General features: G+C 39.6%; 1 protein-coding gene across 8 annotated transcripts in view; it reads right to left on the bottom strand.

Annotated features, from left to right (window-relative positions):
* The window catches only part of KIAA1549L (KIAA1549 like), a 299878-nt gene that overhangs the window by 242376 nt on the left and 43873 nt on the right, over positions 1–13629 (bottom strand). For all 8 annotated transcript variants that reach the window (XR_008209514.1, XM_052695633.1, XM_052695632.1 and 5 more), the window contains 8 exons: positions 12613–12725; positions 10910–11129; positions 10141–10274; positions 9600–9762; positions 6716–6775; positions 5021–5172; positions 3467–3638; positions 682–845 (listed from right to left, as the gene is read on the bottom strand). Coding sequence is in view for 7 of the 8 variants with exons in the window: in XM_052695633.1 (XP_052551593.1) it covers positions 682–845; positions 3467–3638; positions 5021–5172; positions 6716–6775; positions 9600–9762; positions 10141–10274; positions 10910–11129; positions 12613–12725 (1178 nt within the window). In the remaining variant the exon portion in view is untranslated. The remainder of the gene's footprint in view (positions 1–681; positions 846–3466; positions 3639–5020; positions 5173–6715; positions 6776–9599; positions 9763–10140; positions 10275–10909; positions 11130–12612; positions 12726–13629) is intronic.

Raw genomic sequence — 13629 nt, 5'->3', positions numbered from 1 at the left:
ATTAAGTTGTGCATAACATTCACAGGAGCCCCAACCAATCATCGTCCGTATTTTAGACATTTGAGCAGGACATCATGCAATACTGCAGCGATATTAGTTTTTCGTGTATGTTTGAATATTACTTGTTTCAGTTTTCCAGATCTAGTCTTAATGCTACTTTGGTAATATCAAATAAATAGATAGGCATATTGGGAATGAAACGAAAATGTATTTTATGCATCATTTTTGATACAGCTGACACCAGCTGTACCCATCTGCAGCTGTGCTAAGACGAAGAGAAAGGACCTCTTTACAAGGAGAGTGGTTAGGCCCTGGAACGGGCTGCCCAGGGAGGTTGTGGATGCCCCGTCCTTGGACGTGTTCAGGGCCAGGTTGGACGGGGTCCTGGGCAACCTGATCTGAATGTGTATGTTTGGTGGCCCTGCTAGGCAGGGGAGTTGGAACTACATGATCCTTGAGGTCCCTTCCAACCCGGGTGATTCTGTGTGACCTGTCATATGCATCACGCCTTCTTTCAGCTCTCCCCCCAATCTACAATTCTCAGCAAAGCAGAAATCACAGTAATCCTCCTGTCTGTTGCTTCAAGAAACCAAAGGATCCATCAATTACACCCAGCAGAGAAACAGAGTAAAAACTTCAGAAAGCAAGGAGACATCTTGGATTTGCAGATCAGTCACTCACTTTAGCTCTTTGAGGCAGGTTCATCATGGTATCCGGTTTGAAGTCATTCTTGTTTTTCCTGCACAGAACTGCTGTAATGATAATGATGATGACTGTAACCACCGCAATGGGAGCCAGCACTGCTGCAATGATCCACAGGTTGTTCGGTGGGTTCTTCACCACAGCTACAGAAAATTGAAAACCAACATTGGTAAGTCTCACTGTGTAAATTAAAGATGCAAATTGCTTCCAAAAGCGCCTTCAGCTGCCTCCACATACCGATCAGTATAAAAAGATTGCTAGTACCTATTTATGCCTTTATATTTCTTGAGCAACAATAAAAGAATCAGCAACACTGTTCAATTCGCATACATGGCAGCTGCCATCAGCTCCCAAGCCATGCTAGATGACATTAGATATCACTCAAATATTCATTCACAGAATAAATTATTATTTTATTTTTTTTTTAAAGAAGAGATTTAAGTAATACATCCTCTACTTTTCAAAACACAACCAACTTATAGAAAGATAGTATGTGCTGAATGTAATGCACAGAGCTCATGCCTGGTAGCACAGTCTTAACGGCTGTACCAGAGTAAATCAGCTCAGCTTTTTCAAAGACAACAAAGCTAAGCACGCTAACAGTCATTACTGACACCAGCAGGGCAATAACAAAATGCTTCTCTTGTGCTCTAGGAATATTTTGTCATAGTTAAGATCAAAATTAATCCATCATTTCTGAAGGAGAATTGGTAAGGACGGAAAAAGCTATTTGCAGCTATATTAATAGTGACACGAGGAAAAGGATACATTTCAGAAATGGAGTGGCATTTAAATGTTTTTAGATTCCATTTCACCAGAATAAAGTATTTTAGTATGCATGCTCCAACTCAGACTCACGTAAGAGAACCTCCTGTTACATAAACCTGTTACCATTACATTTCCTCCTTGAAAAACACCAGATAATCTCCTTACGATTCTGCATTTTCCTCCAGTGAAACATATTTTCTGGACTTCCACATGCTTTCTCTATTTATTTTCCCGTGCCATTGTTGGCTGGCATGGATAGGCAATTGTGAGCATATTGATGTAAAATAGCCTTTTCTACTTCCTTGGGGACTAATGCTTTCAAATGTCATTGAGCTTATTAGCTGTCAGAGGCACACAGCGTATTTCAGGATCAGACTGAATGCACACCATAATGCTCTGGCTCTGCAGCAGTTATGAAAGCCAGCTGAAACTGTGTTTGAAGGCTGAGCCCATTTTCCTTGCATTTCTGCACCCTCTTGCAAAGCCAATGCAGTTTGCTGGGCTGAGCAGGAATAGCACCATTATGTACCTGATAGTAACAGTATGCCTACAGACTGCAAAAAAACAAGCTGAACCCCAGGATTAAGTAACCTTTCAAGGTTCCCTTCTCAATGAGCTTGTGTAATTCTAAATTAATGAGTCTGAACACACATTTTGGGAATGAAAAGGCTGTGGGGAAGGAAGGAGAATCTGAATTTTATCAGAAAATAATAACGTTAAGCAGAGAGCTGTTCTGTGAGCAGAAAATTATTGAAGAAGTACAACTATGATTTGTGGAGGATGCAGAAGAAACAACAACATTGTGACAAATAGGACTAACATTTAGGAGTCCTGGTTTTAAACCCTGAATTCAGTTACTGTCTTCAACGTTACCATCAATAAGTCAATCTGTTGCTCATGCAAATTCAACAGGATTTTGGAGCAAGCTTTCATTATGCTATAAATCAGTTCCTCATCTATGAAACAGGAACTCCTCTTTTTTTTTTTTTGTTATTATTCATCTGTCTAGCCCAGACTATGAGCTCCTTGGGGTAGATATTTTCTCTTATTGCATTTTGGTACAGAACCTTTCAATCTGCTGTAACAGAAATTATGAGTAGAAACAAAACTCACATGAAATATTTTCTTTGGAACACAAAGGCTGACTGTGAGCACTGTGTCTAAAAAGAGACAAACTGATTCCTTAATAGAGTATGAAGATAGTTCTACCTCCTACATTTTAAGCATCCTGGTTTTGGAATCTCAGTTACCCAAGGTCATCATTTTCACTTCTGTACATTTTCTTTACAATACTGTACGCACATTTAACTTCTCTGAAAATCTATAGATGAATGAGGCTGCCTTATCAGATCACACAAGGACAAAGTTAAATGATCTGTGGCAGCTGCTACATAATTACCTAAATATCCATAAAAGTAACAAAACTCCACAGAGTCATGAAGCTGCTATACATTCTCTACAGCTGCTATAGCAAAAACAAAGCTGCTAAACATTCTCATTGCAAACAAAATAGTTTAGATTTTAAATACTAGGCTTTATGGAGGCAGGAATGGAAATCTGCAATTTTAGTCCCATAAAAGTCAATAACAGAGGATGATCAAATCCAGGATTAGGTACAGTATATAGTTCATTCCCTGGAAATGACACCATACTTCAGCCTTCTAACTCAATCATATGTTTATGGATGATACATCAATTACTTATTATAGTGGCTCCTTCTTTTCCTATCTCCATTACGTGTAATTATTTCAGTATCACTGCTCCTTCAGGCAGAGAGATGGCTGAAGTAATGGCCCCAGAAAGTCCCATTTTATCTGCTGTTTAGCCAGTTAGGAGATCGAGTACAGAAACCCACACTATAAGTTTAATTCCACCTGGACCAACACCTCAGACAATTGGAGAAATTAAATTAGTTGAAGGCATCAATTCATGCAGTAAATTGTTGTTAAAAAGAAAAAAAAAGATTAACAGAGAGAAACTTGAAAAGGACTCTTACGATCAGCTTGAACTTGAATCACATAACCCAGCGTCAGGGCCATCCGCTGGGAGTCAACAGTACTCAAAATTTTGGCAGCTGCGGTGCCCAACAAAGGTTTCCCATTGTACAAAGTATAGTATGTCAGTTCAGCTGGCTCCTTGGGTCCTGGAATTCTTTGGATTTTTACCATCTTTCAGAAAAATAAGAAAATGAGAGAAAGAAATAAACACCATTTGTATCGTATCACTGCAAAGCTAGCAAGAAGTAATCTGAAGGCAGTGCATGCAGACTGTCAGATCTAAGCATAAGCTGAAGGCAAATATTACAAGAGGAGCAGGGTATCCCCTCTATGCTACAGTCTATTAGGATTAGTGAGTACTGACTGCCTTCATGAAAATCCTTAAGCGTAATCCTAATGCAAAGAAAAGGCATACAGTAAAAAGGAGAGGTTCAAATGCTTGGATAGTACAGTCCTCCATAAAGAGGGAATTCTTAAAATCAGCCCCAGTGTTGAAAACCACACTTTGCTAACACATTGCAGCTAAAAATTTCCCTCACATTTTACTGCCACATTTACTATTTTTAATCCTGGGCTAACAATAAGAACTGTGCTTTCTCAGTTTTACTCAGGAAAACACCAGCAGAATTTTAAAATTGAACCTTTTCTCTTCCTGAGAGCAAAGGAAGTGCTAAACACCTCGAATGACAAGAGCAGAAAGGAATTTTGTGATGCTTCTCTATTACGTAATAAACTATTATACATCATATTTTCATGGAAAACGTTGCAGAAGTTCACACCTTCAGTCGGTAAAAACATACTCCTTTTTCAGACTGTCAGTGAAAAAATATACGGGGAAAAAAAAAAGTGGTCATTTGTTTTTATGTCTCTCAACAAGCAATTCTTGAAAAAACAACACATAGCTAAAGGAAAGAGCAAAATCTTGTCATGGATTTCACAAAAGAATTTCCCTTTGAATCCCTCACAACTAGCATCATTTGGCCAAACTAGCGAGAAAGCAAAATAAGAACTTTTCAAACAAAAGAATGGTAAATATTGCCACATAGTAGAAAGATGACTAATAAATTACTCAGGGCTCAGGTGTCTACTTGATAATGTGATCTGTGGACATATGGTTTGATGACTAACCTTGTAGAAGAACTGCCTCACACATTTTTTCAATAAAAAGGCCAATTTCTACTCTTACTGAGTTATCCCAATGAGAGAAGAACTAAGAAACACCTTTTTTCCCCACACTTGAGAACAAAAATCAGAACTACTCCTTATGTTGAGAAGGAGACTTTATGCTAAAATACATATATTGTATCAGTCTTCACAGCAGCCAAAAACAAAATATTTATTAGCACTGATTAGCTAGCTTTTAGGAGATGAGAGGCATGAAAACACGGCTGACCTCAGCAAAAGGAACCCATTATTAATACCCGCGTATTGCACGTGCTCCTTTGGTGCTCATGAAAAGAGGCAGGAGCTTTCCCCACACACTGAGGCAGCATGCATCCAGACAAAGCTCTTCATGAAGCACGTTTAGGTGCAACTGACGTTGGACTGATCACCTGCACAGTGTAGCTGCCCACAGTGGTGGCCCGTTTAAAGCGTCTTCCTTGCTGATGGGACATCATGAACAGCGGGGCCAAGCGCTGCTCCATTAATCTCGCAAAGCTCTGATTGTTCAGTCCCAGTAACGCAATATCAACCCCTTGTATAACTGTGGGAATGGAGAAAATCACACATCAGCACATCTTAGGTAGATTAAACAACACGCAGAGCTGTTTGACAGGGATGTACCGACTCGCTGAGAAGAAAAATAACTGGGCAGCGTTCACAAGAGTTCTGTCCTCTCAGGGATTCTCTGCTGACACACGATGCGCTTTGTCTCACTCGCTGCACTGTTCTAAGATAATGCCAACCTTGCTTCAGAAAATTAAACCCTTAAAAAAAAACCCAAGCCATTTGTTTACCAAAGTGGCTCAGAGAAACATCTAATCCATAATCTCCAACACAAAGGTCAGTGAAAAAGTTTGGGAGCTGTCTGCCTTTATGCTTACCAAAGGAACATCCAGATGCTCCTGTTGGGCAAACAGCAAGGCTTTTTCCACCCAGCAGTTTTGAGATCTGAAGCTGGAGCTCTACACGATTGTTTAAAAATATTTATATTTGGGAGCATTTATCATTGAATAGGCATTTCCTAAATGCTAATGAATATAAAATATAAAATAAAATAAAATGCACACTAAATACACAGAGTTCAAACAAGTGATACAGCATGCTCATTTAGTTCATAAATATGTATGATTTTTCAGTGTTATTTAAAAATTCATCTGGGATCATCATGAGGAGTTTTTTTTATTTTGAAAACATTATTTCCATTGTAGTACCAACAGTATTCCACCACTGTAAGTGCACAAAGGCAAAAAATGGATCATCAGCGGGGGTGCTGCACTTCAGAAGATGATCATCTCTGCATAAATTTATTTTTAACCTGAAAATTATGAGTAGAATTAACAGGCACCAAGTCACACTGGATTTTGGAAGGAGATTACAGAACTTACGCCATTTCATGTCAGGCACCTTTTCCTACACTCCCCTGAGTATTAAACAATTCCAGCTATAGGCACACTGATAAGCAGGCTGCTGGATCTACTGACTCAAAGGTATCTGGGAAAAAGGGTCTCTCTCTCTCTTGCTCACTCAGCACTTCTTAAGTCAAAATATATCTGAAGGGGAACTTGATACCAATGAAACAACCTTTTTTTTTTCCTATAAACATTATGTTATGCATTTAAAATTTCAGGTGGAAAAAATGCAAAAGGTCCCAGGCTGGGTCAGCAGATTCTAGCACGCTTCCCTTGGCTTAACAGATCACCTCTTTTTTCTTCCTGGATTTCGTCTGCAAGTCTCTTTTGATTTCAGATTTAAATCCTCCAAGTTGCAGGAAAAAAAAAAAACCACCGTGTTTTAATTCTGAAAACAGCTGCTCTTATAAACACTTAAACCAAAAACGGCGTAAATTCTGAAGCAAGTGCTGAACACAAGGAAGGTCTCTGCCCAAGATGACAAATCACAGTTGCGTCCAAGAGTAACTTTGGATACATTTGTCCAGTTGAATGCAACAGGAGTGTTCAGTGGGCAGCCACTTATATTTATACAAAATCACTGTGTATAAAAGACACTGTAGATGTATTACTACAACTGAGTACTAAAAACTATTCTCCCAAATACGTACAAGACAGAAGAAGATTAAAAAGTACCTGTGATCACCCAGTAGTCTCTAGTTGACTCTGAGACGTCGAGGTTGGGATATTCCAAAGCTTTAAAACAAAAGTCAAAATTATTTCATAATATTTCAACACCTCACACATTTTATGTCCCTGAACAGCACAGCCAGACATCGAAAACTAACACTGATCTTTTCCATAAAGATAGTTGCATGACTGCTCAACTGAGGAAGAAGATCTAGAGACATAAATTCCAGGATTACAGTTTCTCTTCCATCTGAAAAAGGACACAAAATGTGAACTGTAAAGGTGCTGCTGCACAACACAGAATATATCTTCTGCTGCCAGAATATTTGCTAGTGAACTTTCTGTGGGTAAAACCAAGGATTACCTATTACTGAAGATGATAAGTATATCTCCATGCTATATACATCTCTGCCACTTTCTCTACATGAGTAATCCTCCAGGAATGTAAGAGAACTTTCCATGGTCATTCTGTGATTTAATCCTTAAGACAAACCACAATTTAAATATAAAATATTATTAATTAAAACACACGAATGTCAGCTTCCATTAACCAGAATACAGTTCCACATGAACTACAAACACGATTAACAGAACTGTGAAAATGGCTTAGAGTGGGCTATAGGCACACTGAAACCACAACACACTGCAGTTTTTAAGGTATTACTACCATATGTGCTTACAGCTGTGAGAAACTGATGTCTGCTATTTTGGTGCTTTTTGCTATGTTTTGCATCTCAAAAGTGCACTAGGCTGTGAAGCTCAACACACTGCTAATTCTTTATGTGCACCAGCTTTATCTCAATAGATTTATGCAAGGTTGAAAGCATTATTACTGGGAGTTTATTTCAGAAGATATCTCTGCTTCCCACGTTGATACGCTGTCAATAAGTTACCTTGATTTTTAAACTCCACAGTGGTTTGAAATAGTAAACACTGTACAATATCTGATCATGAACAGTAACTGCTTCTAAGAAGAAATTTCATTGTATGAAGCTGCCCATTTCCACGACAGACCGCAAGGGCTCTGGAAGAGCTGCAGAGTCCAGGTGGAAACAGTGTTCTCTGAACGTGACAGCATTTGTCTGAATAAACTGAACATTTGTCTGATAAACTGAAACCACTGCACCACCACACGAATAAGCATAACACACTTGTCAGTGCAAACATTTTCACAACACGCGCCATCAGTCTGAAGCCATAAATTCTATGCACACATTAAGAGCACGCATTTGCTGTATCCCTCCTGTGCAGGGAATAAAACCAAGAACTCCAGAATGAAATATAAGCCATTACTTGTTAAAGGAGCACTTGCTAAAGACTCAGTTGGGTCAGTTCATCACATCCGAGGACTGGCAGAGACGTGACAAATGTCTTCTACAGCTGCTGACTATCAAGCACGTGCCTGCACTGCTTTTTGCAAGAAGCACCAAGTAGTGGAAAGTCTGATTTAAATTGAAACTACATCTGTTGGTACAGCGGAACTCATCACTGGGCGCTTTCACCTAGCCAGCTGGTTGCAAATATCTGATGTGGATAAGTAATGTCTTAGGATTAACGTACGTTCCTTTTTCAAACATTTGCATGACCAGTTAGCTGCAATTCCCACCCTGTTCGCTCTGTAGAGGGATCACATACACCACATACTTGTTCGTTGGGCAAGTACCTGATGAAAAGCTGCATGAGATGATTACGGTTGGGCTCTTTGTTAAGATGATATACTTGCCAAAAAGCTAAATTGCACCTTTCCCCAGTGCTTGTTTTTCAGTAATCTGGTTCTAGTTCTTCCCAGAATCATAAAATAAACAAGGACCTTATTAATTTTATTTGAAGCTACCAATCTATTCAGTTGAGTATTTTGATGCTAAATACATGTTTGGCTAGTGCTTGCAAAATGAAAAATTACAAACTACTTGGGCAAAGTTACAGCATTATCAATGACTTTGATGGCTACCAGAAGCCTAACCAGAACTTTAGGGGTATTTGAGCACAGCAGATCAGATTTATGAAGTATCGCATGAAGGCACTTTACCTAATGCTGAGATCAGCTGAAACCAGCTGAAACATGCCCTTACTTAACCAAGCACCACTGCCATGCACAAATGTACCTATTAGGTTTATTTACTCTCACTTCCAGTGAGCACCAATATCTTCCAGTACATGGATAACCTGTCACTACAGCAAGCTTAATTACACAGACTGTATTTACAAAACAGATTAAACAAATCCATATTATGAGATGTTCCATCTCTTTATTCTTTCTGGAGAAATTAGCAAAGTCAGAGATCATATATACCATGCAGGCTGTATGATACAACTTCATCTAACTCTGTACCTCTGATTCTTCACACTGGGGAAATGCAAGTGAATTTTTGACACAACATCATAAACTGAGTAAGAAGCTCAGCAGATACCCAACGACTTTCAGAAAAGAGGTATGTTGGTAGAGCTCACCCACTAAACAAATGTGGTGGCATGCTACTGAGTCATGCACCCGGACGAAGCACTGAGGGCTCAGTCTTCCACACAGCAAAGGGCTATGCTGAGGATAAACTTTACATGTTGGACTGTGTTACTCTGAAATAGCAAACTGAGGAGATTTTTATTTTATATGCTGTTTAACTTTGCCTGGAACTCAGCATAGGCTTTTTTTTTTCTTCTACACACAACTCAAGTAGATACTGATTCCCCCCCTTCCAAAAAAAAAAAAAAACAAAAAAAAAACCCAGAACTTTTAAGTTCCCACCCACTTCATTCTTTTTCTTAAGTTTAAAACAACAAAGTTATCATCAAAATAACGTATGATCTGCAATCATCAAGCTGAAGGTATTTTGCAATAGGAAACTCGGTAGTGGTTGATCCTACAGGTGTGTTCTGAGAAGCACATACTTACACTCTGCAATGGTGAGAGGTGGGTAGGTTAGATAGAAACCCACCAGCTCAGCTGACAGCTGATTAAGAAGGTTGCTGGAAATCGTGCCATTTAAAGTTGTGCTTCGATTGTTGACTACATAAAACAGAGTGACAGCTTGAGAGACTTTGGAGGTATTCAAAATCTGAAAAAGAGGTGAAGAAATAATGAGTAGTCTCGTTCCAGTTCAGTAAAAAATAATAAAAAAAATACAGCAAAGAATCACTGGAGCAGGCAGAAAGGGTGCCTGAATATTCAGTAAAAATATAAAGCTGGAAAAATACCTTATCCTTCATCTCTATTTGAATTTCAAAACAGCAGTCTTTCTATAAATCTTGTATTTATAAGTTTACTTCTAATAAACAAAACTATCTCATTTCAGAGGAAGGCATAAACTTACTGCCACACTGACTGACAAAGACATTAAGTTGAAATATATTCTATTGAAATACAAGTACATGCATAACAAATAATAACCCAGAAACTTCAGCAACAAGCACTGGCAAAGCGGGCAATGCTGTACCTGAACTGTTAGGTTGTTGCTGGTGTTCCAGACCTTTCTTTCGGCATCTTGAAATGCTCTCTGTAACCTTTGCTCCATCGTCTGAACAAATCTGCATGACTGTATATTATCTGTTTGACTTACAAACTGCAGCTCTGGAAAAGTAACAGTGCATTTCTGTGAAGACCAAATATGCTTAGTTGCATAGCCTCTGTGATGCCCAACTGCGGCATGGTCAGCATACAAGTTAAGCAGGTGAATAGTGCCACATAAGATCATTTTATATCATTTAAGCATGGTACTGATGCATAAAATGGTAAGACCAGCACACTGCATGTTTACTCAAAGCTGGGCAGTAAGAGAAAGCTGTACCGAAACAGAAGTTACACTCTAAAATCTTGCAAGCCATTGGCTTTTACAAGATGCAATAAGTTCTAATATCGATTCTCATTCTGTTTGTGCTAGGAATACATATTTAATGTATGTGTACATAAATACATAAGAACATATAAGAAGTCTCTTAATAATTGAAATTGCTGTTTTACAGAGCTGAGGCAGTGATTTTGGAAGGCAGCACTCCTTCTAAACTAACAGCAGTCCTGCTGGCACTGGAGGCATTGTCACCATGTAGGTGAAATCAAAGCACAGGCTGTCTTGCTGTTTCTTGTCGTGGTGTAGCACTGGAGACTGGGGAGGAAGCAAGACAGCACAGGGACAGACAAACATCACCCCTCTGCACGGGACCTCTAACAAAACACACGACTGTCAACCTAAGCTGGCCATCACTCACCTGTCTTCAGCTGGAAGTGGTACGCAGGAAGTGGCTTCCATGGCATTGCCAGGGCCACAATGGACTGAAGACTCAGAACGTGTTGCTTTAAGTCTGCTGTGGCATTGCTGATACCATAGGCAATTAGTCTTTCAATTACAGCAGCTGGTATAAAAACCAGTCTCCCTCGTGTAACATAGTAACCAACTGTGATGTTACTTGATTGCTCCAGGATTTCCACCTAAAGAACACAGGGAAACAATTATTATTATTATTTTTTAGAAGTTTAAATTTTGATTGCAAATACAACCACTATTTGATGAGACATCTCATTCTGAGTATGGCTCACTTGCAGGGCTCTTGTCTGTACAGGACCAGCACCACATCTGCCATGGGATTCACAGAACTGCTCAGGAAGCTTTAGTTCCAGCCCATGCAACACGTCTTCTCCTTTGAAGGAGTATTGCATTGCCATGACAACTCACACATCTCCAATATAGGTCAAGGCTTCATTCACATATAGGAAAAAGGATATGCTCTCCATTTTGAGCAAAACTACTTCTTCCCCCTTCCTTGACAAGCATACCTCATATAACAGCTTTAGGCTCAGCACAAGGTGCCTAACAGGAGTGGGAATGTGTGTTCTACAGAAAGGTACCCCAGCAACCAGCAACCTGCTCTAATACTCAGCTGCAGAATTTCATGCAGTTTAGCTGGAAAGCAATGAACATGCCTCCCTCGTTTATTTGTTCTCTCCTTGCTCAGGACTTTCAACTCTGTGGAATTGAACTTGTCAGACACTCAGTTTTCAGTGGGAATGGACTGACAGCAATGACATCCCATTTACTAGCTCTGCTTTTGCAATTGATCAAGGCTGAGAACAGCAGCACTTGCCTGACTGCTAACCAGAATCATTCCTAAACTGCTAGAAAGAAACTCCTGTTAGTTGCAGTTTTCCAGAAGACACCTAAAAGAAAATTGCATTTCTCTTCAATTTTTTCAAATAAAATGACAAAGATTTTTGAACGGTCCTTATGTTTTTAGATCCCAGAGCAGGAGTCATCTATGCCTGCTTTCCATAAGAAAAGCTCAATGGTCCTCTTTAAGAGACATTCTGCATTCAGAGCCACCATTTAAACATAGAGCTGCAGCCAGGCAGAACTTTTGATCAGTGATTTGAATTTGCATCAAAAAAGGCAATGCCACGGTTAAGAAAACATTGCGCTCTGAGATCGACACCAAGTACACACAACTGTCCACATGTCAGAACTAATCTGGAGATACTGATGTATTAGGTACGAGTGAGAAAGCAGCCAGGAAGGGAGAACAGATTCCCATCAACCAACACTGGAATACCTGACGCTACCTAGCCTGCTAACTTCCTTTTACTGTCTACCACTCTACAAAGATACCTGCTATTTGTCTTTGACGCAGCCAAATCACCCAGATGCATAAAGCTTACAGGCAACACAAATTTGTTTTGTGTTCTGTTTGTAATCTGAATCTGTTTGTAATCACATATTAGAAATGAGATGGAATAAGATATAGGTGCCGACAGGACAAAAAACGTCACACGATGCTACTCAGCAAAAAGAAGGCATCTAAATGGGAATAAATATGCCCACACCTGAAGCTTATAGTAAGGCTGCAGCCACTAACACAAGAGCCACTTAGTTACAAATGTTTATCGTTTCTCTTCACACAGCCAAGTCAGGCCCGCTTACCTGAGTGCTGACATTTTGGTTGAAAGCTTGTCTCAGCGCCTGGTTAAGCCCTTTTGTCACACTCTCCTTGAAGGATTTGCTGATCATCATCCTCCTCGTGTTCAGAAACAGAACTGCAAAATGGCAAAAACTCCATGTTAGTTTGAGGCATTAATATACTACTGCCTCCTTTTTCAGTTCTTTCGTGTTGGGATAGGGTGGTGGAGATTGCAAAAGAAGGAACCTATGATTTACAGCAGCTCCAAGACTGGAGCTTAGTCCAGAACAGCTGGGGCTCAGCAGTGCTCCCAAGGTCACCACTGTTCCTGTGACAAAAACCCACTGCTCCAGAGCACAGTCCAACCCTTGTGATTCCTTTAGCAACAAGACTTTGCACTGCTGCCTTTGAGTGAGCTATGATGATGTCTGACTGCCTGCAGCCTTCCCAGAGGACAGGGCTGCTGCTACACAGGGAGGCTCCCGTAAAGGATTACCACTTCATTCCTTCACAACCAGAGCTAAACAAAAAACAAGTTACTTCACTGTTACTACTGCCTGCAATTTACCAACTGTCTGTACACTTTGTTTACTTACATTTTCAGTAGCTTTTTCTCTTATAATTTGCAGAGTTCTATAGCTGCACTGACATTTCCAGTCATATTGTATACATGCTACTTCTCATACTACTTCTATGTTTAGAAATAATTATTCCATTCATTATGCTAGAGGTATAAATATTTAGCAGCTACTAAATCCAGTTTTTTCATTGTCCCCCAGTATCACCTAGGATTATATACACACATAAATCCTTTTACAATTCTTTGGTTGCATCTTCCAGATACGCACATTTGCTGGTGCTGCCCTGTGCTACCATAAGGAGTTCATAGGAAGCCTGGGCATGGGTTCTCTCCAAACCTATTTATTATAGGGCTGTTAAAATTATGGAATAGCAGTCTGTAAAAGATTGCTCTTAGAGCTATAAGATGGTGTTCTGTTCATGCAGTGAGCTCAAAATCCTCTTATTTTGAATTGTACAAC

Source organism: Tympanuchus pallidicinctus, unplaced genomic scaffold, assembly GCF_026119805.1.
Source record: "Tympanuchus pallidicinctus isolate F22 unplaced genomic scaffold, pur_lepc_1.0 scaffold3, whole genome shotgun sequence".
NCBI lineage: Eukaryota > Metazoa > Chordata > Aves > Galliformes > Phasianidae > Tympanuchus > Tympanuchus pallidicinctus.
The sequence above is the reverse complement of the archived record's forward strand: the minus strand, read 5'-3'. Positions and strand labels throughout refer to the sequence as shown.